Source organism: Nicotiana tabacum, chromosome 24 (assembly GCF_000715075.1).
Source record: "Nicotiana tabacum cultivar K326 chromosome 24, ASM71507v2, whole genome shotgun sequence".
Classification (NCBI taxonomy): domain Eukaryota; kingdom Viridiplantae; phylum Streptophyta; class Magnoliopsida; order Solanales; family Solanaceae; genus Nicotiana; species Nicotiana tabacum.
Genome location: NC_134103.1, coordinates 110,402,416 through 110,425,090, shown reverse-complemented (window position 1 = coordinate 110,425,090; position 22,675 = coordinate 110,402,416). Strand labels below are relative to the sequence as shown.

General features: G+C 36.3%; 1 protein-coding gene across 1 annotated transcript; it reads right to left on the bottom strand.

Annotated features, from left to right (window-relative positions):
- Positions 1–3,150: 3,150 nt before the first annotated feature.
- On the bottom strand, positions 3,151–21,170 carry LOC107777783 (U11/U12 small nuclear ribonucleoprotein 65 kDa protein). The gene is given in 14 exon segments (XM_075247120.1): positions 3,151–3,637; positions 3,788–3,926; positions 5,151–5,216; positions 6,468–6,526; positions 6,744–6,831; positions 9,636–9,803; positions 9,893–9,915; positions 9,918–10,050; positions 10,268–10,450; positions 10,572–10,653; positions 11,088–11,312; positions 11,445–11,516; positions 15,539–15,731; positions 20,699–21,170. Coding segments are annotated over 12 exon segments (1,350 nt in total). The 5' UTR covers positions 15,706–15,731; positions 20,699–21,170; the 3' UTR covers positions 3,151–3,637; positions 3,788–3,842.
- Between the last annotated feature and the right edge of the window lie 1,505 nt (positions 21,171–22,675).

Sequence of the window (22,675 nt, the reverse complement as noted above, 5' to 3'; positions counted from 1 at the left end):
CCATTAACCACCGAGCTATGACTGGTCGGGCAGTTACCACCGGGTTGGCAGTTATGTATAGTTATTTACCACCGATTGGGAAGACACGTATTTTCCATCGAGCTACAGTCGGTTGGTCAGTCAGTCATGTTACAATATGGACCCAAAGAGAGGCATTAAATATATAAGTATAATTAGTATGCATATCATGGCCCTCAGTGGCACTTCAAAGGTTCAAGTTGATTCTTATATCTCTCTCATTGATGTTGGCTTATTGTTATATTTGAGTTCTGCCTTACATACTCGGTATAATATTCGTACTGAAGTCCTTTTTGTTGTGGACGCTACATTCATACCTGCAGGTATGGGTAATCAATTTGACGAGCCCTTACAATAGACGAGGTTAGCATTAAATGAATGATCGGTAAGACTCTGCTTCATTCGGAGTGCAGCTGGTCTACAAGTCATCATGTTGGAGTTTTGCTACAAACTTATAGGTAGGCTGAGGCCCTGTCTCGACCTTCTTTCGATGTCAAATACTCTTAAAGGCTTTGTAGACACATGTCCAATATGTACAGTATGTTAGAGGCCTTGATGGCCCGTCTGTATTCATGTTTTGAGTATGATAGTTTGTTGATACAACGTTTGCTCACTTACAATTATATATTACGAGTTGTGGCTGTGAGCACGTAATTTTCGCCCTACATAAAAATTACTCCTAAAAAATCCCCCAAAAATAGTTTTCTACTTGGTTTAGATTTTTGTAGGATTTTAAAGAATTTTTCTCTATTTGTCGTCTGAAGTTTATCACTTTTAGTTGTATTTTTAGCCTAATTAGGAATAACTTAAATCACAAAATGTCAAAAATATTTTTTATCTTTTGTTTTATTGCATTCTTACACTTTAGTTGCATTTTTAGGATTTAGGATTTAAGAGAAAACCCTAGCCGCCACCCTTTTAAGAGAACCCGGCATGACTTGATCTCATTTCTAAATAATTCAAGGTGGCTTAACAATTAAATTATAAATATTGCATGCACTCCTCACATGAAATATTTTGAAGAAGTGGTGGATGTTGATGCAATTTTAATAGTGAAATAGTAGCATTGTTGTTAGAAGCACTACCAAATGACATACACAACTTTTTCTTCAAGATTGTAAAATATATCAACTTCATGGATAGTATTACTTATAAATGCACCAGTATGACTTTGATTTTCATCATATTTTAAAGCAAAAATACATTTTTGCATACAAAAATTATCATATATCCAATGGCATGTAATAGTCACATATTCATTTTCATTAACATCACGACCAATATAGTAAGAGAAACTGTACAAGGAAGACGAGCGAACAAATAACGGATATATGTCTGATATTGTCCAAAAAGCCTAAAGATATCAGCTCTACAAATACTTCTAGGAATACCTTTAAACAAAGGGTTATAAATTCTTTGAATATAAGTAACAAAATATGGTGAAGCAGCAAAGCTAAAAGATAAACAACCTAAAATAATCATTTTAGCTAATTCTTCTCGATCTTTCAATATATCGTATTTACCCATTAAACCGCCAGTACCCGGATTAGGTTTTTGTTGGCAAGATTCTTCATCAACACCCCATGCAATAGGGTGGTTATCTACCATGTGCCTACGAAGTTGACCCGTTCCCCTTGCTTACCTCCGGTCTCATGTTTATAAACCTCCTTACAAATAGTACATCTTACATAATTTTAATCTTCTTCTACTCTTTCAAAAAATTGCCAACACTTACTTTCTAATCTTCGATTCTTCTTAATAGGGAGGGGAGGCCTACCTCTATTACCACGACCGCTACCCCTAGTATTTTAACTAGCAGTACCAGATGTAAGTGGTGGTGTTTCAATATTATCAGGTGTCTCAATATCATCTAAATTATCATCTATACCATAATCTTCTTGAAGTTGTTCATAATCTACATTTAAATTTTCAGGTGAACTTTCAGAAATATGTGTAAAGCTACTAGAAGAACCAGTATCACCTTTTGATCTTTTAGTATTTTTACTCTTACTAGTACCACCCTTACTAGTACACGTTTTTTTGGCTGCTCTAAAGATATCAATTATGTAAATTAAATTAAAAAAACTAAATTAATAATTCTAAATAATAAAATAAAAATAAACACCAAAGAAGAGAAAGAGACGGAATGAGTGTACCGGGAGTGCAGATGCCGCACTAAATTGGATATCACACTTTAATTGATAATTGTGATTTTGTAGTGGCTACCGTAAATAATTGATACTTGAAATAATAATTAATTGTGAACTTGAGAGCAATAAGCAATTCAATAATCAAGAGGGAATTGAGATAGAATCAAAATAGAAGAACGCAAGTTGTGAGAAAAAATGAAAATGATGGGGGCTATTTATAGTTTTTAAAAGGTTAAAAATATATTTTATCAATTATTAGGGGCGGGGGACTATTTTATTAAGAGGTAAGCCGAAATAGCTAAAATTGCAAAAAATGGTCGTTGGCCAACATTAATTTTTGAATTTGACCATTGGCAATGGTCAAACAAAAAAAAAAATTACCCAACGGTAACCCTACTGGACCGGGCTGGAACCCGGTAAAAACCCGTGAACAAGTTACCAGGCTAGCCGGGTTCCGGTGTACCAGAAGCCAAAAATGGCCCGACCCCGTCCGGCATAACCCCCCACCCTGCCAACCCGTCCGACCCACATGAAGAGAGAGTTTGTACCTTATTATCCAAGAAAAAAGTACCCCAGGATTCCTTGTAGAAGCCAGACAACTAAGTTTTCCTTAATTGGGGAAGAAATTTAAATAAAAGTACTCCAAGTAATTAAGAGTAAGCTTAATTCTCAAAAACAAAATTCTTTAATCGACGGTTGAGCCTTTACCTTTCTATATATGAAATTTTTAAAAATTCTTTTGTTGTCTTCTCTATGTATATTAACCTCATTGACAGAATGAAGACTGTATACACTCATGCTTTATCTCCCACAAAGAGTTGTTTTTAGTTTTCCTAAGAGTAAAAGAAAAATGATAGACAACATCACAAAGAACGTCGCCAATTTTTTAAAGTGTTTAACGACCAAGTACTTACTAGGATATTTTTTTGTTACTTACTCTAGTGTAAGTAGGAGTTTGGGATTAAATAATTCATGACAGCTATTTTACCACATTGTTCTTATAAACTAGTAGAAACTGAAGCTCCAACTATTTTACATTGCACAGAGAGTCCTCGCACCTATTTTATCGACTCACCATTGAAACAACATTGTTCTCATAAACTATAAACAAAGAATTAACAACCAAACATTGAGGCTCCAGCATATCAATTGTGCTTCAATGTAGTGATCACAATAACTTGTGTGTGTGTTTGGCTCCAGACACAAATCTTGTGAAACCGCTGTGTAGTTAAAACCTGACAGCCTGCCCATATTTTGACCTTCTCCAGTCCTGTAAGGACTCCCTACTTTCCTTGCTTCCCTCAGCAGCATCTTCATTAGCTTGACTGACTCCGTTAATGTTACCAGGGCACAAGCTATCTAGTAACCAAAATGATGTATGCAACAATTACAGTCAAAAGTACTAGATACAAGAAACTCTATCAGCACAGCTTTGCCGAAGTCGCTGTCCAAAATATTATATCACCGTACTGCATTCATTACAAACAAGAGATGAGTCGCATATAGATACCATGGATTAAGGAATAACTACTTTGGTACATTATTGAGGTTATTTAAGATATACGCGAAAAAAAGCAATAATTAAAGCAAACTAAGCAATTCACCGTGTGCTTATATACCTGACTTAGAATGTTGAGCTGAGGGCTTAAATTACCCTTGTTGCAACTATTCTCTCTAGCTTGTTTTTGCTTTAGCAGGATCACGACCGAACTGAATGACGATAGGTTTGCCTTTAAAAACATACCCATTCACCAGATTCTGCAGTCATTCACTTCTTTGTATTAAATTTTTACAAGTATCATCAGGTGTAGTATACAGCTTCACATAACTCTAAGTTTAGCACCCATAACACATCAGCTAATTTCTAGATAGTTGGATGTGATATAAATTGAAGTATATGACTGAAATGATTTCCTTCAATCCATATAACACATTTTTAGGCAACTTCAGGAAACTAACCATATGCATGAATAATCTCGCAGTAAACAACCATTGGAAATTTGACGCAAGCGATTAAATTCAGAAGGTTTCTCACCTTCTGAATAAATCTATGATTTTGCTAGAATTAGGTTGAGAACTGTTGAGGCAGGCACTTCCACCATTAAGGTACACCAAGAACAAAACCTTAATACCAACTGCTGGAGTTGAACAGCAAATTTTATCAGCTTAGTGAAATTTGAATAGGCTAACGGGAGACGCCACAAACGACAATTTGAAAATGTCAGCATAAGTCATATTATTCAAATTTCAGATTTGCATCTAATGAGACTTCCAAAATGCTAACCGTGAAAGACAAGATTGTCTCGTATGTGGTGCTTTCGGATTAAGAGATTTATTTTTGAAAGAGGTTCATAAAAGCCTATAAGTACTTTCGCGGTGTTTACTTCACAATCATGCTGCCCAGGATGAAAACTAAATACCAAATTACCTGCTTTTCCTCTTGTTTCCCCCAGATTCTGCTATGTTTTGATATATGATTCCATGATCCAGCAGTTTAAAAAGTAATCCACTGCCACTTTAAAAGAGGAATGTGGATATCATAAATTTTAATGTTTCATATTGATTTCTTCGTTTTTCAATCTTCTAAACCATCCTTTTACTTTATCCCCTTCTGGCCTCCCCCCTTCTTTCCCCAATGAAAAGGAAATGACTGACCTGCAGGCATCATAGAGAGGAAGAAATAGCTTTGATTCGGAGTAGTATTTTAATAATGGAAGCATGATTCTTCTTTATTTTATAATTAAGATTAGATTGAGAATTACTATTGTGCCATTGTAGATAAATACCTCCAACTTTATCAGGTTCTTTCAAATTTCATGAACAAATATTTTTCTTCCAGTGGAAGGATAACCTATATAAGCAGTCATTCCAAAATCAGGCTCATACCAGTAACTTTAAGAAATACATCAAATGAAAATTTTACTACGTATAGACCATCAAAAGAAATGAAACGAAGACAAGAAGCAAATTTAAACAACATACTAAAGCATCTTGAGCAAGTTCAACCGAGGGAAATGTAACAAAAGCTTGTCCACGCATTCTCCCTTCCTGGAAATGAAATCAGATAATCGTCAGCATTTAAGTCATGAATAAACAGCAAATTAGCAATGGAAAGGCAGTACTGATTACTATCTCACCCTTCTACATGAGAATACAATTTTTATGCCACAGGACAATCTATCTCTTGGCAACAGAACATATGGAACTAGAAAGGAGTACGTCAATTTTGTGGTCTGGATCAGGTAAGAAACAGACCAACAAAATGGCACTGGAATGAAGAAAGTGAAACTTATGGTTAAATAGAGAAGTAGACTACCAATTGATTTTCTCATCAAGTTTATGAAATTGGCCCTAAATTAGCTTTAGATATAATGAGTTTTTGCTGGGTCAGATAATGTTTAACCAGTCCCCTGACATCATACCCTTCACCAAGCAGGGAGTTCGTGCTAATTGTACAAAGTGCATCACACCATTTAAGTCATCAATTCAGTTAAATCTTCCTCAATTGTTCCAGAAGAAATATAGAGACCAGGGTTTGATTCATTAAGAGTCATGGTTTTTGTTATCAAGAAGCAACTAAGGAAAAAGGAGAAACATTAAACGGAAGAAAATGTGATGAGAATATCAGTAACACAACCTTTCAAGCCTTGTAACGAAGATAGTCAGTGATATCATTAACCGCGCTAGCCTCGGTATGGAAGTCATACTTGAACGTACTACTCATTACTTCCCTCTAGACCTAGCAGCTATCAAAGCTCCATCTACGAATGGAAATTTTTCCAGATGCTTCACACGAAGAGAGGTCAATCTCCCCTTTGTATAGATAGAAGAACATTATAAACTTTCTTTCAACCTTCCTTTGACTGGGTTTATCACTCTCTTTCACCAAACTATTTATCATTCTAACTCAAACTCCTGAGCTTAGAGTCTCAATTAATTGTCAGCCAATGCCAATAGAGCCTAATGGGTGGCATTATGTAGTTGACTGGCACTGTAACCAGCTTGCCAGATTGACAATTTTCTTTATGTAACAGAAGACTTTACAATTTTAAGAAGCACGCATATTCTCATTGGGCCCATGTATATCACATATCAACCAAACCAACAGAGGAGCCATGTGTCACAAAAGTGGAGCCAAGACCTCACATCTGATGATCAGATAGGGTGATTCAGATAGTGTTACTTATATTTTTCCAGCATATACTCCCAAAAGAATTTGAGATATATCAAATAGTGGATATATAAAGCATCAAGTTTTCACAGTATTATTAAAGGTAGAGAAATACAGATGAACCTCACCTGCATTAACTTCACTGCCAGTCTGGATTTAGCTTCATCGATGCTTCCAAATAAAGATCCTGCAAAAATTATAGCTGAGAAGAAATATAATGGTTCTAGTGCAAAAACATGAGTTTCTAGTAAGTAGCATATATCCATTGAAGAAACTTCTTGTTATCCATTTTTTTGAAGGGGAAAAAAAAGAAGTTGTCGATGTATTGAACTACAAGGAACTCTGAGGAAAAAGTCAGAAAAGCGTGTTTTAACTTGTTAATGGATATGTACATTAATGCTTACCAAATATGAAGTAAAAATCATCAACAACCACTTCTTTTGCTAAGTTCTTCAAGTACAAGATAGGAGAAGGATTACCAGCACAATAATTCTGCATAAAGGAAAGCCCATGAGTTAAATATCCATCAGCGCTTTGCTGGGGATGTCCAAGAACCAACTTAATGCTTGGCTTTGCTCATTAAAAAAAAACTTTTGATTTACTGATTACGAAAAATGAATTAGTATAGCACAATTTATAGACTGGAAAGATACAATCTTAATGAATTCCTAATAGCAACTACTTGTCAGCTTAAGTAATCTAAACCGAAACCCTACTTATCAACAAAAAAGTGAATTCTTCTCACAAAGGAGGCTAAGCAGTTAAAAACTACTAGAAATAGTCTGCTGTATTTAGGATGAACAATCTCATAAGCTCATAAACAATTTTTCAGCAACCAGTTTAGTTCTATTCTTTTTCCTGCCATTTCCCCAAAATCAAGAACGTTTTATGGAGATGATTAGCCATCTATAGAAGTAAAGATAAACTTTATGGACATCATTTTTGGTTTCCACATACATAACTTCAAGCAATTCAAAGTAATTAGCCAAGAGCCTCTACACTTAAGAATCTTAAAAAAAATTAAATAGGAAAGCAGGTGTTTGCTCAGAACACTCGGATCCCTAATTTACATATTTCCCCAGTGACCTAGTTAGTATTTAGAAGTTAAACAGATAGGACTCCTTTTCCAAGATTTTTAGTATTTTATTTCTGTTATACCTAATTTTCAAAAGTGGTAGTTCGTACCCCATCTTCATGCAAATTCCACACTTCTATCTTAAATTAATCTATTCATTTGTCTGATACAGACCAACATTCATCAAGTCAATCATCATCAATAAGACTAGGTGGGAAATGATACCCCTAGAGGCATACTTAAGAAAATTAAAAAATAACTACTCCCTCTGTCCCATATTATGTGACATAGTTTGATGGGGTAATGACGTTAAGAAAGACTTTTGAACCTTGTGGTCAGAAGCAAGCCATAGGCATATGTGTGGCGGTAGATCATCTCAAAACGTATAAATGGGAAGTTAAATTATTTCTAAATATAGACAGGCATCATTCTTTTTAAGACAAACTAAAAAGGAAAGTGTGCTACGTAAATGTAACAGAGTATAATGTATTAGAATTATAAATGAGATATGATAAGCTGGCATTATTTTAGTGTGCCCTATGCCTGTTGCCCCTCTAATGATGCAGTCCAAGAAGAACTGCTGAAGAAACTATGTAATGAAAGCATAATTTAAGAAGAATGGTTGATTCTTGAATACAAACAAAAAGGGAGTTACACTCTGATTTAGTGTCTGATTACTTTATCATAGTTGTTGGTTCCTGAAAACTTTTGCTGCAAGGTGTAATATGATTCACAGTTCACATACTATACCTTATTAAATAAAAAAATAAAAAGATTCAGAGTCCACATAACTCACAAAATCCTTTAGAAGAGCCTGATTTGATAAACCTAGTTTAATTTCCCTTAGGTGCCAATTATGTTTTGGTGACTTGAATTTACTGAAATAAACAACCAGAAGAATTCATTTCCTAGTTGTTGGTTTATTAATCCTTCATGGCAAAAAAGAAATCCTTCATGGGGTAGGATTGGATAGATTCTTAACTGAGAAATCCCTGAAGGCCAGTGGTGCATGGTTCGAAAGTCGGTAATAATGGGCCCGGCTGTTACGCTCAACTTAATAACCCAGCTATTGTTTGTGGCAGGTTTGAACCTGTGACATGCGCTTAATCCGCTCTTACCACAAGGCAAAGTCCCGGGGGCAATTAGATTTTTTGATGAAAAAAGGTACTCCCTCCGTTTCAATTTATGTGAACGTATTTGACTGGACACGAAATTTAAGAAAAGAAAGAAGACTTTTGGAACTTGAGATCTTAAACATACACATTTGAGTGGTTAGAAGACTTTTGAAATTTTATGGTCTTAGACATGCCATAACATTGCTATAAAAAGTTCTCATTAAGATAAAACGGAAAGTTCAAATAAAATTGTTTCCAAATTTAAAAAGGAGTCATTCTTTTTTAAACGGACTTAAGAGGAAATATGTTTACATAAATTGAAATGGAGGGAGTAATAGATTTCATCAAAGGGTACCAAGAACTACCATAGAAAAGTAAAATCTAGGAAGTTTTGTTGTATATGTTGAAGGAATGCAAAAGATTTAACAAAGAATTAATATCCGATAAGGGTACCAAGAACTACCATAGAAAAGTAAAATCTAGGAAGTTTTGTTGTATATGTTGAAGGAATGCAAAAGATCTAACATAGAGTTCATATCCGATACAATGTTTTTCCTACACCATAAGTATAGACTCTTCAAACATCTAGATTTAACATTAACTATGTTTTCTCTCCTATTATTAAAACATCTGTTATTCCTTGTTATTTCTCTCCTGCCAGATATTCCAGAAAAAGTTGCAGTGGGACTTTCCTCCAGAAAGTCTTCATTGTAAAATTGCTCCAAAGTCTTAAAGATATCCTCTCTCAAGATGTGCCAACAGTTTTGAAAGAAGACCATATTGAAATCATCGGGCCCAGGCGCTTTGTCACCATTCTTGATCACAGCATCAAGTTCTTCAAAGGTATGCCCTTTGCAGCCATTTACTATCTTCTATGGATAAGGTTCCAAGGATTGTCCTATCCCTAAAGGAACTAAGTCATTCCATTACAAGACCTTGCCCTAGATCCACTTAATTTAGCTCTTAATAAATTAACTAATGAATATCATAAGAAACATGAACAACCAAGTAACAGAACCACAGCTAAAACTTAAAAGACTAACTGCAAATCCAATCTGCACACAAGCGGTTCATGGGCAAAAGTAAAATGCCGAAACTTCCAATACCTTAAACATAGGAAGCGACAGAATCTCTTCTGGGGGCAATCTTCCACTTTTTAATTCTTCAAGGGTCGCAAAAGGTTTATTATCATTCTCTTTATCTTCCACTGGCAATGATATTTCCCTCATGTCACCCTTCTCTTCATTCTGTACCTGCTTAGGTGCTACTTTAATCTGCAAGCACAGCGATCAACAACGTAGTATCACAAACTTCAATGAAGAACAAAGGGGGAAGGAGGCTTTTGGAGATGCAAGGCTATCACCTGAATTATTGGGTTCTTTTTCTAACTACTGGCATCTCTTTAGGAACCAAGGCAGCAGCTCTCAATCCAACAGCTTCATGAGCAACATCCTTGTCAACTGCAGGGCCTAAGATAGCTTCACGTCTGGTACGCTTTTGTTTAGGCCCGCCAACATTACTCTAATAGCAAAAGGAAATAGTTTAGGGTGAAAAATGAAAACACAAGGAACAAAGACAGCAACTTTAAGCCTGAGATACACTGCATAGACCATTAAAATTTAAGTCGGCTCCCCAGTATCGTTGAGCTTTTATACATTATATTTAAAGTCCCAGTTAACTGCATTTATCAAATTCAATTCAAGAGTAAACAGATGCCAAACAGCATAGAAAATATTACCTCATCTGAAGACTCCATTTCTGATTCACTACTTGATAAATTTTCCATTCTACTCTCAGAAACTGTTGGAGGAGGTGGAGGAGGGGGTGGAGGTGGAACAGATAGGGAAGTTGGTAGAGGTGGAGTCGGCAGAGCCATCCGAAATGGAGCTGGAATATTCATCTTGTTCATCAAGTGTAAGACCTATAACATGCCACAATATGGGTATAAAAAAATGTTAGATAGACAAGTAGACAACACAGACGAATAGCAAGGAAACGAGAAATATGAATTTGAGAAGCAGAATGGAAATAGTATAGATAACCTGTGTGTAGAACCGAGGAACAGCAATGAGAGCATTCACAATATTTGTAAGTATATGCCCATCAGGTGGGGGGTAAACATATCTGAATCACAAGCAGGATAGTCAGCATTATGAAGAATAAGCAGAAGCTGGTACTGTTTATGAGTACATATGAAACTATATAAAGAACTATCAAGTGCTAGATCAAGCAGAATGACTGTCTAAATCCTCTTAATACTTTAGCTGCTTCTTCTCTTCTAGTTTTCTATGCATATACCAAACAGAACAAGAATAGAGTCTATAATTTACAAGTCAAACAAAGCTGGCATGCCTACAGACATGAGAAATATCTGGCATACAGGGATGATGCTAATCAGCTGTGATGCAAAAGAAAATCATGAGAAATGTTGTAATGTTTAGATCAGGGGATGTTCAGGACAAAGAGAATGAGGAGCTACTTCTAGCCACTTATCCACCAAATCTGGATAGAAATTTAAAAAGATGGTTAAAAAAATCATGAAGTAGCTGAAAACATACTCGAGGTGAGGAGGAAATGGATAATCCACCCCAAGTCTTTCAGCAATGGGTTCGCTGCCAGGATAAGGACCTCTTCTAGATCCTCCACCAAATTCTTTAGCAGTAGCATCGTTGATCAAAGAGACAGAGTCTTCTACAATCCGAGGTTCACTTTGTCGATATTTATCTCTCTCTATGCTTTTATTAGCTCGTTCAACTGCTAATGTTTTGCCAAGAAATCGTACCCTAACAACCACAAAACTTGGCAATCAGTCTTGCTTAATCTCCAAAGATAAATATAAATAAAGAGGAGCTCATTTGAATATATTTTATCTAAGATGATCACAAACAGGATACTCAGTTCCAAAGAAACAATACCCATTCAAATGCTGTTGCGCTTGATGTGCCAGACTTTCATCCTTGAAATCCACAAACACACAATTCATCACTCTGTCCAGGAAACATAAGATCCAGATTCAATCCTATTTATGTTTAAATCATAAAATATGTGATACTAGAGCTCAAGAATCCAGTAGCATTCATTTCATTTTTTTAACAGGTAAATAAGAACTTTTAATAAGCAGTCAAGCACAAAGTTAGTGCTTAAACATTATAAAAAGGGTGTTTGGATTGGCTTATTTTAAGTGCTTATTAGCTTTTAAGCACTTTTCTAGTTTTTTGTGATGGTAGGCTACAAAACCCATATTTTAGTCATAGTTTGCACTCTAATCACTGCATTTTACTTGGGGCTGAGCTTAAATAATGGTGATTTGCACTTATTACGTGTTTTATGCCTTGCAGAAAATGATTCCGAACTATTAAGATAATTTGGAGCTAATTTGAACAAGTTGGAGCTTTGAAGTCCGAGTAAAAGCCCAAGAAATTAAGTCGGGATCACGTTCGGGGTCTGAGAACCAAGTCTGGATGTCAAAAAGTGAGAACAAAAATTACTCTGAGAAAATTGCACTACCGCGTCGCGCTATGCGTAGCAGGGCGCAGGGCACTAGTGCAAAATTCCTGTAGAGTGTAAGAATCAACTCTCTGAACTACTCCACAGGCCATGCACCGCGCATGTACAAATTTTACTGGGTATTTCTCCTACTTCGGCTTGAAAAGTATAGTTTCGTCCGGGCCCGTTCCTACATGATATAAATATACCAAAAACACGATTGTTAGAGGACTTTTGACCTTGGAAACTTTGGGAGAGCATTAGAGGCTACACGACACAGAATTTCATCATCTTTCCATCAATTTAATACGGGAGTTTGGATTGTAACGTTAGATTGATGCTTTCTTACTCTTTAATTATAATTGTGATGACTTCTTCCATGATTATGGAGCAGTTTACCTTAGGGTTTGACGGATATGGTATTTTGATATTATTCGTGGATTTTAACTCTAGTTCTTTGCTTGAATTTGTTTATGGAGCTTTGAATTGTTGCAACTTTATTCACCGGTTTATTTAATCGACAGAGGAATATTTTGGCGATTATCTTTGCATTATTTTGTTTGATTTAATTCAATGATTCTCTTAAGTAATCGAAAGAGCTTGTGAATTGTTGATTAAATCAAGTTAGGAGAATATTCGAGAGACGTTTTCCTGAAGACTAATCCATTGACGCATGCTTGCATATTTTCACAGTGCTTATATTAGTTCATCTCGTAGAGTTAAGATTTAATTGAGAGAGGAGTCTTGACTACACGTTTGAACTAATCATCGAGTGAATTCGTGAGAATCATTAGAACAATAGAGTGAATTAAACTAGAGTTAAATCCCAAATAGCCATCTTGCACCTACCATGTCATGACCCTTGTTCCTCACATTGATAAGAAACCAACTCTGTTAATCTCTAATTCTCTGCAGCCAATTGTCAATTGCTTTATTTTAGTAGTTAATCATAGTTCGTAACCAATCCAAATCAAGTTTTGATCATCCTGAATAGCAGCTAAACCAGAAATTACTAGAGCATTGTTTAAATCTCATCCCTGTGGAGACGATAAATTAACTATACTATCTTTGGCTAGCGAGCAATAACTTTGTGCTGTGTATTGAGCTCCTCAGTTTGGAAATGATAAAAAGTGCTTAAAAGCACATACTTTTATGAAAAGTACAAAAATAAGCCAAAAGCCAAAAGTTGGGTATTATTTTTCAAAAAAAAAAGCCAAAAGTTGGGTATTACCAACTTATGGCTTTTAGCTTATAAGCTACTTTTTAAAAGCTAATCCAAACACTCTCAAGGTCAGGAACCCCCTATACATTAGCATTAACTTCATATCTAAGATGGCTTATAAGCTACTTTTTAAAAGCTAATCCAAACACCCTCAAGGTCAAGATCCCCCTGATACATTAGCATTAACTTCATATCTAAGATGGCTAAAGAGGATTTTTGAAGAATTAGGTGTTACCTAAAGAATTTTGAGCGTCAATTACTGCTAATCAAGGAATTTTGCCCATCAAGCTAATCCAAACACCCTCAGGTTTGTTTCGCGAACGCCTTGCAGTGAGGCGAGTTCCTAAAAAAGTCTTTTTAAGGACTAATCACAAGCACATTGATATATACAGAAATGTATGTATGGATCAGACACTCAAGCTCTTGCGAGTCGGAAAAAAGTTTATTTTACGGGGGCGGCAGGACCTTTACCCTACGGCACTGGAAATTTCAACCAGAGACGTAGTATCAAGATCAAAAGGAGCAGGGCCTGTGCACATAAAGAATTTATTGAACAGGTAGCACACCCAAATATAGATTTCGCTCAAGAGATATATACATGATAAAATAATTTGCAGCTCCCACAACAATGTACGGGGATGCAGAAAATCTATTGTTTGGTTATCCTTCAGCATAGAAAAGCAAAATATGCTAGTCTAAGCTTTTAAGATGTAGAATTAACCATATACAGTTTGACACTGTTACATATCTGTTATATCCGTTTAAAGGTCATTACTACCCAATGTCTAGCAACATCAATCCCGAGTATAATTTGTGCATTGGTAAACTCAAGACATAAAATTGGAAAATTCATGCAAACTAATGGATTGCGAAATCAGGTAAGCTAACTATTCTTTTTTTTGATAACCGTGGTATCCGCCCCAACTTGCGCGCACCTCGACTAATTCCACGGGATACCTGCCACCTCCCACCAGCAACATGTACCAAGTAATTCTACCACCAAGGCTTGGACAGATTGGGAAGAAATAACCTAGTATTTTTTATCTCTGCTGGGGTTTGAACCTGAGACCTCATGGTGCTCCGGCCACTTTATTGACCACTAGGCTACACCCTTGGGTGCGTAAGCTAACTATTCTTTGATAAGTAATAATAAGGCGAGTATCTAAACAATTTGAGTATAAGATGACATCTAGTTGATTCGCTATAAAGAAAAAAGAAGTTGACAAGCACAAAGAAAAGGGATCAGAAACACATCATAGTTTCAGGAAGCATCACAATCTCATTAAATCACCTAAAATCTACTTTTTAGAAAGGCAATACAAGTCAGAAAATATTAGTATAGAAGAGGTTCCTTGAAACCAGTTGTCCAAAACAATATGTTGCTGTGAGAACATACTTTTTCTAGTTGTATTGAATTTAGAAGTCACAACGAAAGTCAATTCTTTATCGAGCCTAGTCCCGCTAATTCATATCCTCACACAAAAGAACAGTTTGCCATCATTTTGGATTGGGGAGAGTAATAGGAAACTTGATTAGGAAAAAGCAGCTTTCACTGATGAAAAGAGGCCTTAGTCTAGTGGTTAATGTTGAAGTACTTAAGACTACAAGCCTCAAGCTTAAAACCCATCTAGGTGTGAATATGCATCCAACTCATATTATGCTCTTTCTACTAGTTTGTTCTAGAAGCAGGGGCGGATGCACATGGGTGGAGGCGGTGTCGCTGTAAAAACTATTAAATGTTTATACTAATATTCTGAAAAATGAAGCAAGATATAGCAATGACACCACTTCCTGGTAGAGAGTACTTCTTGGTCTGCTCGTCAAGCTCGTATTTGGGCTTGTAAAGGTCATAGGTTGGAATCTGGACCTAGACATTCTATTTTTTGAAGATCTTTGAGCGAACATTTTTGTTAAAATTTGAGGCTAAGGAGAATTGAACCTACACCTCCCTTTGCAGTAATATTCAACTAAACCATTGGGAGAAGGCTTTCAACTTGTGAAAAATGATATTAAATAATACTTATTTATTTTTCTTATTTATGTAGATACGACACAACTTACAAAAAGTTCTACGTATGCCCCTGTCTATAAGGAGCCAATTTCCTCCGGTCAATAGTGCGAAAATACAGTAGACATATTCCCGTTGATTTTTAAATAATACAAATTACACCAAACAAATGAGCACATAAACAGTTTTAAGAACAGAAGAAAGCCAACCTTCTATAGTCTATACTGGGTAATTAAAAAAAAAAAAAAAAGTAGCAGTGAAATTGATAATTAAGGAATCATTCTTTGGAATACCTGCCACTAGTACAAGGACGAATAGAAGATGCGCCGTAATTGGAGAGCAATCTAGAAAGGGTTTCATGAGGAACTGCTTCTGGAAGATGCCGAATCAACAGGGTACGCTCTTTAGCTTCCTCCCTCGGCCAATGATGAAGATGAATCCCAGTCGTGTAAGCATCCATTACAGTTCCTTGTACTCACTGAAGTTCTATGCTCAACAAAAATGATAGTCAAATTTTGGTTGACAAATCACAAAACAGTCAAATTTGGGTTGACAAATCACAAAACTTCAAAATGCATTGAGGCAGCGAAGGGATTTGGATGGCAACGGGGCAGTGCGTGTACTGCGCGGGCGGGTCGAAATCAAAGCCCATGTTAAGATCCACTTTTTTAGTTAGACTATTTTGATTACATTATAAATTAACCAAAACTCACAGGAAATAATAGAAAAGGGATCAAAATACAAAAAAAATTCTTCTTCAAGAAACTTTTGCATAATGTGCAGCAACTGATGTGCTGTTGGTGTATTGTGCATCGCAAACGCAAGCTAGTCTCGCATTCGCGAAAGATAAATTGGGGAAGGGTTGTTTTCTTCTACGTGAACGCGATGGATGGCTCACATACGCGATGTCTGGGGAGATTAGCCTTCGCGAACGCGGTTGTTCTCACGTGAACGCGTAGGCCTGGGCTTGTTGGGAAAGCTGTGAGATTTTCTTCATCGCAAACACGACCAGTCGATCGTGAACACTGAAGAATAGGATGCCTTCGCGAACGCGATGGCCAGTGTCTTCGCAAATGCGACAGGTGATTCGTGAATGCGAAGAACACCTAACGCTCACGTATTTAAAGGGCTGAAATTTGACATTTAACCACTTCCACTATTTTCGAGATCTAGATCACAGATTGAGAGATTTGCATCCCAACTTTGATTCGGGTGGTTTGATGGCTTGTTCTAAGAGGGAAATTGTGTTGGATTATTAACTTGGTTTAAGGAAAGAGGGAAGTATCGTGGTTAACCTTTACTTGAGTAATTTAGGTGTGATTGGTGTCACGCCCCAACCTGGGGAGGCGTGGCCGACACCCGGTGTCGTACTTGCCCGAGTGAACCACTCTGTAACTCATGATCGTTCGACAAAAACTAGAACATACATAGGCCGACTTGGCTGAACTCATTCTTTCTATAACTATCATGGGCTAACATGGCCACTGCCATACCTTCTTTTACGAAATGGGATTATTTATTTAATTTAGAGTCGCCGCTTGGAATAATTTTTATGGTGTCCCAAGTCACCGGTTTATTTTAAAATCCCAAATCGAGGAAATTTGACTCTGTTTAAAATCCTTTTTAGATGAACCAACAGATCTCTCTCATATTAGCTCACCAATATTAACAACGTTTTTCCTTGGTTGTACTCGTTGCTACTACTGTACCTGATTTGTGAAATTTTGTGATATACTCCTATCATATCTATGGTTTTATCATCATTCTTCCTTTGGTAGTTTGCTATTACTGTTTTCCTTTGGCAGTTTGTTGGAATTGTTTGACTAATCAATCTTCAATTGTTTATTTATAAAAATAATGTTTCACTGTTGTTAATTCACTTTTCCTTTTGTTCTGGGTGTACATGTGGTATTAGTTATATTAGAGTAATGGCCTTCGATTTGCTCGGCTAATATGGGCAGCCATGTATGAGTTTAGTAATTTGGATTAAGTAATTAAATTTGATTGCATAAGGAGTTTTCTTTGGCAGAATACAAATTAGTTATGTATAGCGGGCTTCCGGAACTATAGGACAATTTAACAAGGACAAAAGCTAACACTTTATCCACAACTACTTCCATAACCCATGACCTTACAATAATCTAAAACCTTAGGAAATTAATCCAATAACTCATGAACATTGTAATTCGCTTTAGGTACGCTCATAATCTATTATCGTGATTATGTATATGTTCGCGTAACATAATTATGATTTTCCAAAATAAATCAAAGTACGCGTTCGCGCGACGCGACTTTGGCCAAACAATCTTGATAATTAATAAAGCGTGATTAATTGTGTACACGTACGCGTGACATAATTTCAGCGCCTTAAATAAAACGGATTTACGCACATATGATCCGTTTCGAAGATAAATCCATAACGCCATAATTAAAAGCGATAAAAAGGTAAAACACATATAGGTTCTAAAAATGCGTAATTAAACAATTTAATTAAGCCAGGTATGATTAAAAGCGACCGTGGTAAAACCACGGAACCCGGGAATGCCTAACACCTTCTACCGGGTTAACAGAATTCCTTATCCAGTCTTCTGATTTTCGCAGACTTTAAACAGAGTCAAATTTCCTCGATTTGGGATTTTAAAATAAACCGATGACTTGGGACACCATAAAAATTATTCCAAGTGGCGACTCCAAATTAGATAAATAATCCCATTTCGAATAATGTCACTTTAATTGGAAAAACTCATATCCCCTCGGGAAAAAGGAGGTGTGACAGCTTTGGCGACTCTGCTGGGGAACGAACCCAGAATCTCTGGTTCAGAATTCGAGCTTGTAATGTGATCTATACTTGACTTTCTTGATTGTTGATATTATTGTGTTTGTGGGCCTAATGTGCTAATTGCCGCTCATTTACCGCTTTGATATTACTTGAACTGTATAAACTGTCTTCTTACGCCTCCCTTCCGAGTCTTCTGAAACTATGGTGCACACGTACGCGTGGCCCACTTTTCTTTCAGAGGTCATACCAAATAGAACAAGGCTAGATCAGTAACTAGGCCGGGTAGGCTTTCGTGCTCCCGGTACATTGCCCCCACCTCGGCTCGAGCTGTCCACTTGGGTAAGCCAGGTCTAAAAAACTCCCCCCAGGATTTTAAACCTAGAAGAGCATAGCATCATTCCAGATCCCTAGTAGGAACGTTTGTTTGCATCACGTGCATTTGACTTTGGGGGTTTGAGTCCATCTAGGATAGGTGTACCCAAAATAAAAGACCATCCTGATGGCAATACCATTTACTAAAAAATGCTTTGATTTTTTTTACGCCCAATATGATTTGACTTAGGAACTTTTCAATGTTTTATTCACTCAGTTAATTTCCTATGAGTTTTGGTTAATTTATAATGTAATCAAAATAGTATAACTAAAAAAGTGGATCTTAACATGGACTTTGATTTCGACCCGCCCGCGCAGTACACACACTGCCCCATTGCCATCCAAATCCCTTCGCTGCCTCAATGCATTTTGAAGTTTTGTGATTTGTCAACCCAAATTTGACTGTTTTGTGATTTGTCAACCAAAATTTGACTGTCATTTTTGTTGAGCATAGAACTTCAGTGAGTACAAGGAACTATAATGGATGCTTACACGACTGGTGTCACACCCCTTTTAACCCCGAAAAAAGAGATATATATGAATTGTTGTGGGTTAAAGAGTTTTTCCAATTAAAGTGACAAACTTGAATAGGGATTATTTTGTTTACAGAGTCGCCACTTGAAATTGAGTTTTTGGGTGTTCCAAGTCACCTTTTATTTGAATCCCTAGTCAAAGGAAGGTTTGACTCTATTATTATTGGTCTGCAAAAAAAAAGTCCGGGTAAGGAATTCTGTTGATCGGGGAGAAGGTGTAAGGCATTCCCCGAGTCCCGTGGTTCTAGCACGGTCGCTTTATTGACTACATTTGGCTTATATTATTTTTGGATAACCTGTGTTTTATTGGTTCTTTCATGTTTTACCTATCAGCTTTTAATTATCGCATTTTATGGATTTATCTTTGAAACAAGTCACATGTGCGTGACTCTGTTTTATTTGGGGCGTTAAAATCATGTCACGCGTACGTATACACAATTAATCGCGCTTTATTAATTATCAAGATTGTTTGGCCAAAGTCGCGCGAACGCGTACTTTGATTTATTTTTGGGAGTCATAGCCATGTCACGCGAACGTGTACACAATTACGACAGTCGATTAAGTGCGCGCCTAAAGCATTGCTCCTAGCGAATAATATAACAAAACAAATAAAGAAATAAAAGAAATAAAAGAAAATTTCTAAATCATGCTCAAATTCTTTTGACTTTTCATTTTCATGTGTTTGAACCGAGCCCAATTCCTAAAACATGCCAGAAATATTTGATTACTAATGGGCTAAGTCTTTCCCAACTCCCACAACCCAACAAGCAATTCACATTCTACATACAAATGACGAAAATACAGGATAAATCTAGATAAGCACACATTCAATCACTTAAAGAAAATAGGTGCTAAGAAAGGTAAAAGATCAAAGCTATCAGAAGAGCCGTTAAAGATACTACCCCACCCGATCAATTTATGCTTTCAATTGCGTTCCATCCTTAGAGCTAAAATTATGACTGAGTTATTTACCTACTTTCTAACACACACACTTCTTTTCCTAAATTGCTCCTCCTCGCTCAATTCAGCACTAACACGAACAGAGAATTCAACACCCTATTCACATGGATATTATGTTAGTTCATTCATTCTAAAAGAAACACATGTCTCTGCTAGAATTCAACCGAAGAAATAGTTCTTCAAATGCATATAACTTGGAAATGACAGAGAATTTAAAAAAAAGCTAACAAAAATCTTCTTTGATCAATCACAATGGAAAGAACACTCAATAACTAAAGTGAAGTAGAAACCACATGCTGGGAATTTCATTTGGGTACTCAACTCATTCAAATCAGTACTTTATTTTAAAGCTAAAAGAAGAAAAACTTGAAATATGACCTTAGATCAAATATTGTTAAATTCTTCCAAGTGCTTGATTAATTAAACCCAAACAGTAGTGCATAAATCTTAAAACAGTAAAAATTCTACCATATTTATCTCTTAAGATCCAAGCTAAAACAATATTAAAAATACAAAAGAAATAATAGCCAAAATCCGAAAATTACTATCTAGGGAATAAAGCCACTTCCAAGTTCAAAGTTAATGCGTTGTCAGAAGATTCACTATGTGAGCATTTCACTAAGTGAGATTGAGCAACAAATAAGAAAACATCACTCTGATTTTTTTTTATTTCGGATGAACAAGTTTGTAGATATCAACTTTTTTACTTAAACAACTTATACTCCCCAGATCTTACCCATCGTTAACAGCTCTTCCAAAGTTTATATAAAAATAAGATTAATATAGAGATGATAGTCATAGAAATGAACCTGTTAGGCCAAAATTTCCTTAATAGCAGTTGCAGAACCAACGGATACACTGTTTTCGACTCCAAAATACCGACGAGAATCGACTATTGAATTCGGACAGAACCGCGAACCAGTAACAACACTCGAACGGCGCCGGAAAACTTGAAGAGATCTTTTTATCCAGAAAATTTTGAGAAAACGTGGTTTTGGAAATGGGGCAGAGGCGTTTTTGGGGTTGAATTTCTGCTAGGTTTGAGCTGGGATTTTTTGGTCATTTATGGAGGAAGAGAAGTTGTGCTCTGTGCGTCGAGTCCAGAAGAAGAAAGGCGCAGCCCCTCCCTCTTTTTCTTCGTCTGTGTGTCGCTCCTCTTTTAAGAAATTTGGGCTTGGTATTCCAAAGAATGATTCCTTAATTATCAATTTCACTGCTACTTTTTTTTTAATACCCAGTATAGAAGGTTGGCTTTCTTATGTTCTTAAAACTGTTTATGTGCTCATTTGTTTGGTGTAACTTGTATTATTTAAAAATCAACGGGAATATGTCTACTGTATTTTCGCACTATTGACCGGAGGAAATTGACTCCTTATACACAGGGGATACGTAGAAATTTTTTTAAGCTGTGTCGTATCTACATAAATAAAAAAAATAAATAAGTATTATTTAATATCATTTTTTCACAAGTTGAAAGTCTCTCCCAATGGTTTAATTGAATATTACTGCAAAGGGAGGTGTAGGTTCAATTCTCCTTAGCCTCAAATTTTAACAAAAATGTTCGCTCAAAGATCTTCAAAAAAATAGAATATCTAGGTCCAGATTCGAACCTACGACCTTTACAAGCCCAAATACGAGCTTGACCAGCAGACCAAGAAGTACTCTCTAGCAGGAAGCGGTGTCATTGCTATATCTTGCTTCATTTTTCAGAATATTAGTATAAACATTTAATAGTTTTTACAGCGACACCGCCTCCACCCATGTGCATCCGCCCCTGCTTCTAGAACAAACTAGTAGAAAGAGCATAATATGAGTTGGATGCATATTCACACCTAGATGGGTTTTAAGCTTGAGGCTTGTAGTCTTAAGTACTTCAACATTAACCACTAGACTAAGGCCTCTTTTCATCAGTGAAAGCTGCTTTTTCCTAATCAAGTTTCCTATTACTCTCCCCAATCCAAAATGATGGCAAATTGTTCTTTTGTGTGAGGATATGAATTGGCGGGACTAGGCTCGATAAAGAATTGACTTTCGTTGTGACTTCTAAAGTTAATACAACTAGAAAAAGTATGTTCTCACAGCAACATATTGTTTTGGACAACTGGTTTCAAAGAACCTCTTCTATACTAATGTTTTCTGACTTGTATTGCCTTTCTAAAAAGTAGATTTTAGATGATTTAATGAGATTGTGATGCTTCCTGAAACTATGACGTGTTTCTGATCCCTTTTCTTTGTGCTTGTCAACTTCTTTTTTATTTATAGCGAATCAACTAGTTGTCATGTTATACTCAAATTGTTTAGATACTTGCCTTTAATATTACTTATCAAAGAATATCTAGCTTACGCACCCAAGGGTGTAGCCTAGTGGTCAATGAAGTGGGCGGGGAACCATGATATCTCAGGTTCAAATCCTAGGAGAGATAAAAAATACTAGGTTATTTCTTCCCATCTGTCCAAGCCTTGGTGGTAGAATTACCTGGTACTTGTTGCTGGTGGCAGGTATCCCGTGGAATTAGTCGAGGTGCGCGCAAGTTGGGGCGGACACCACGGTTATCAAAAAAAAAAAAGAATAGTTAGCTTACCTAATTTCGCAATCCATTAGTTTGCATGAATTTTCCAATTTTATGTCTTTAGTTTACCAATGCACAAATTATACTCGGGATTGATGTTGCTAGACATTGGGTAGTAATGACCTTTAAACGGATATAACAGATATGTAACAGTGTCAAACTGTATATGGTTAATTCTACATCTTAAAAGCTTAGACTATCATATTTTGCTTTTCC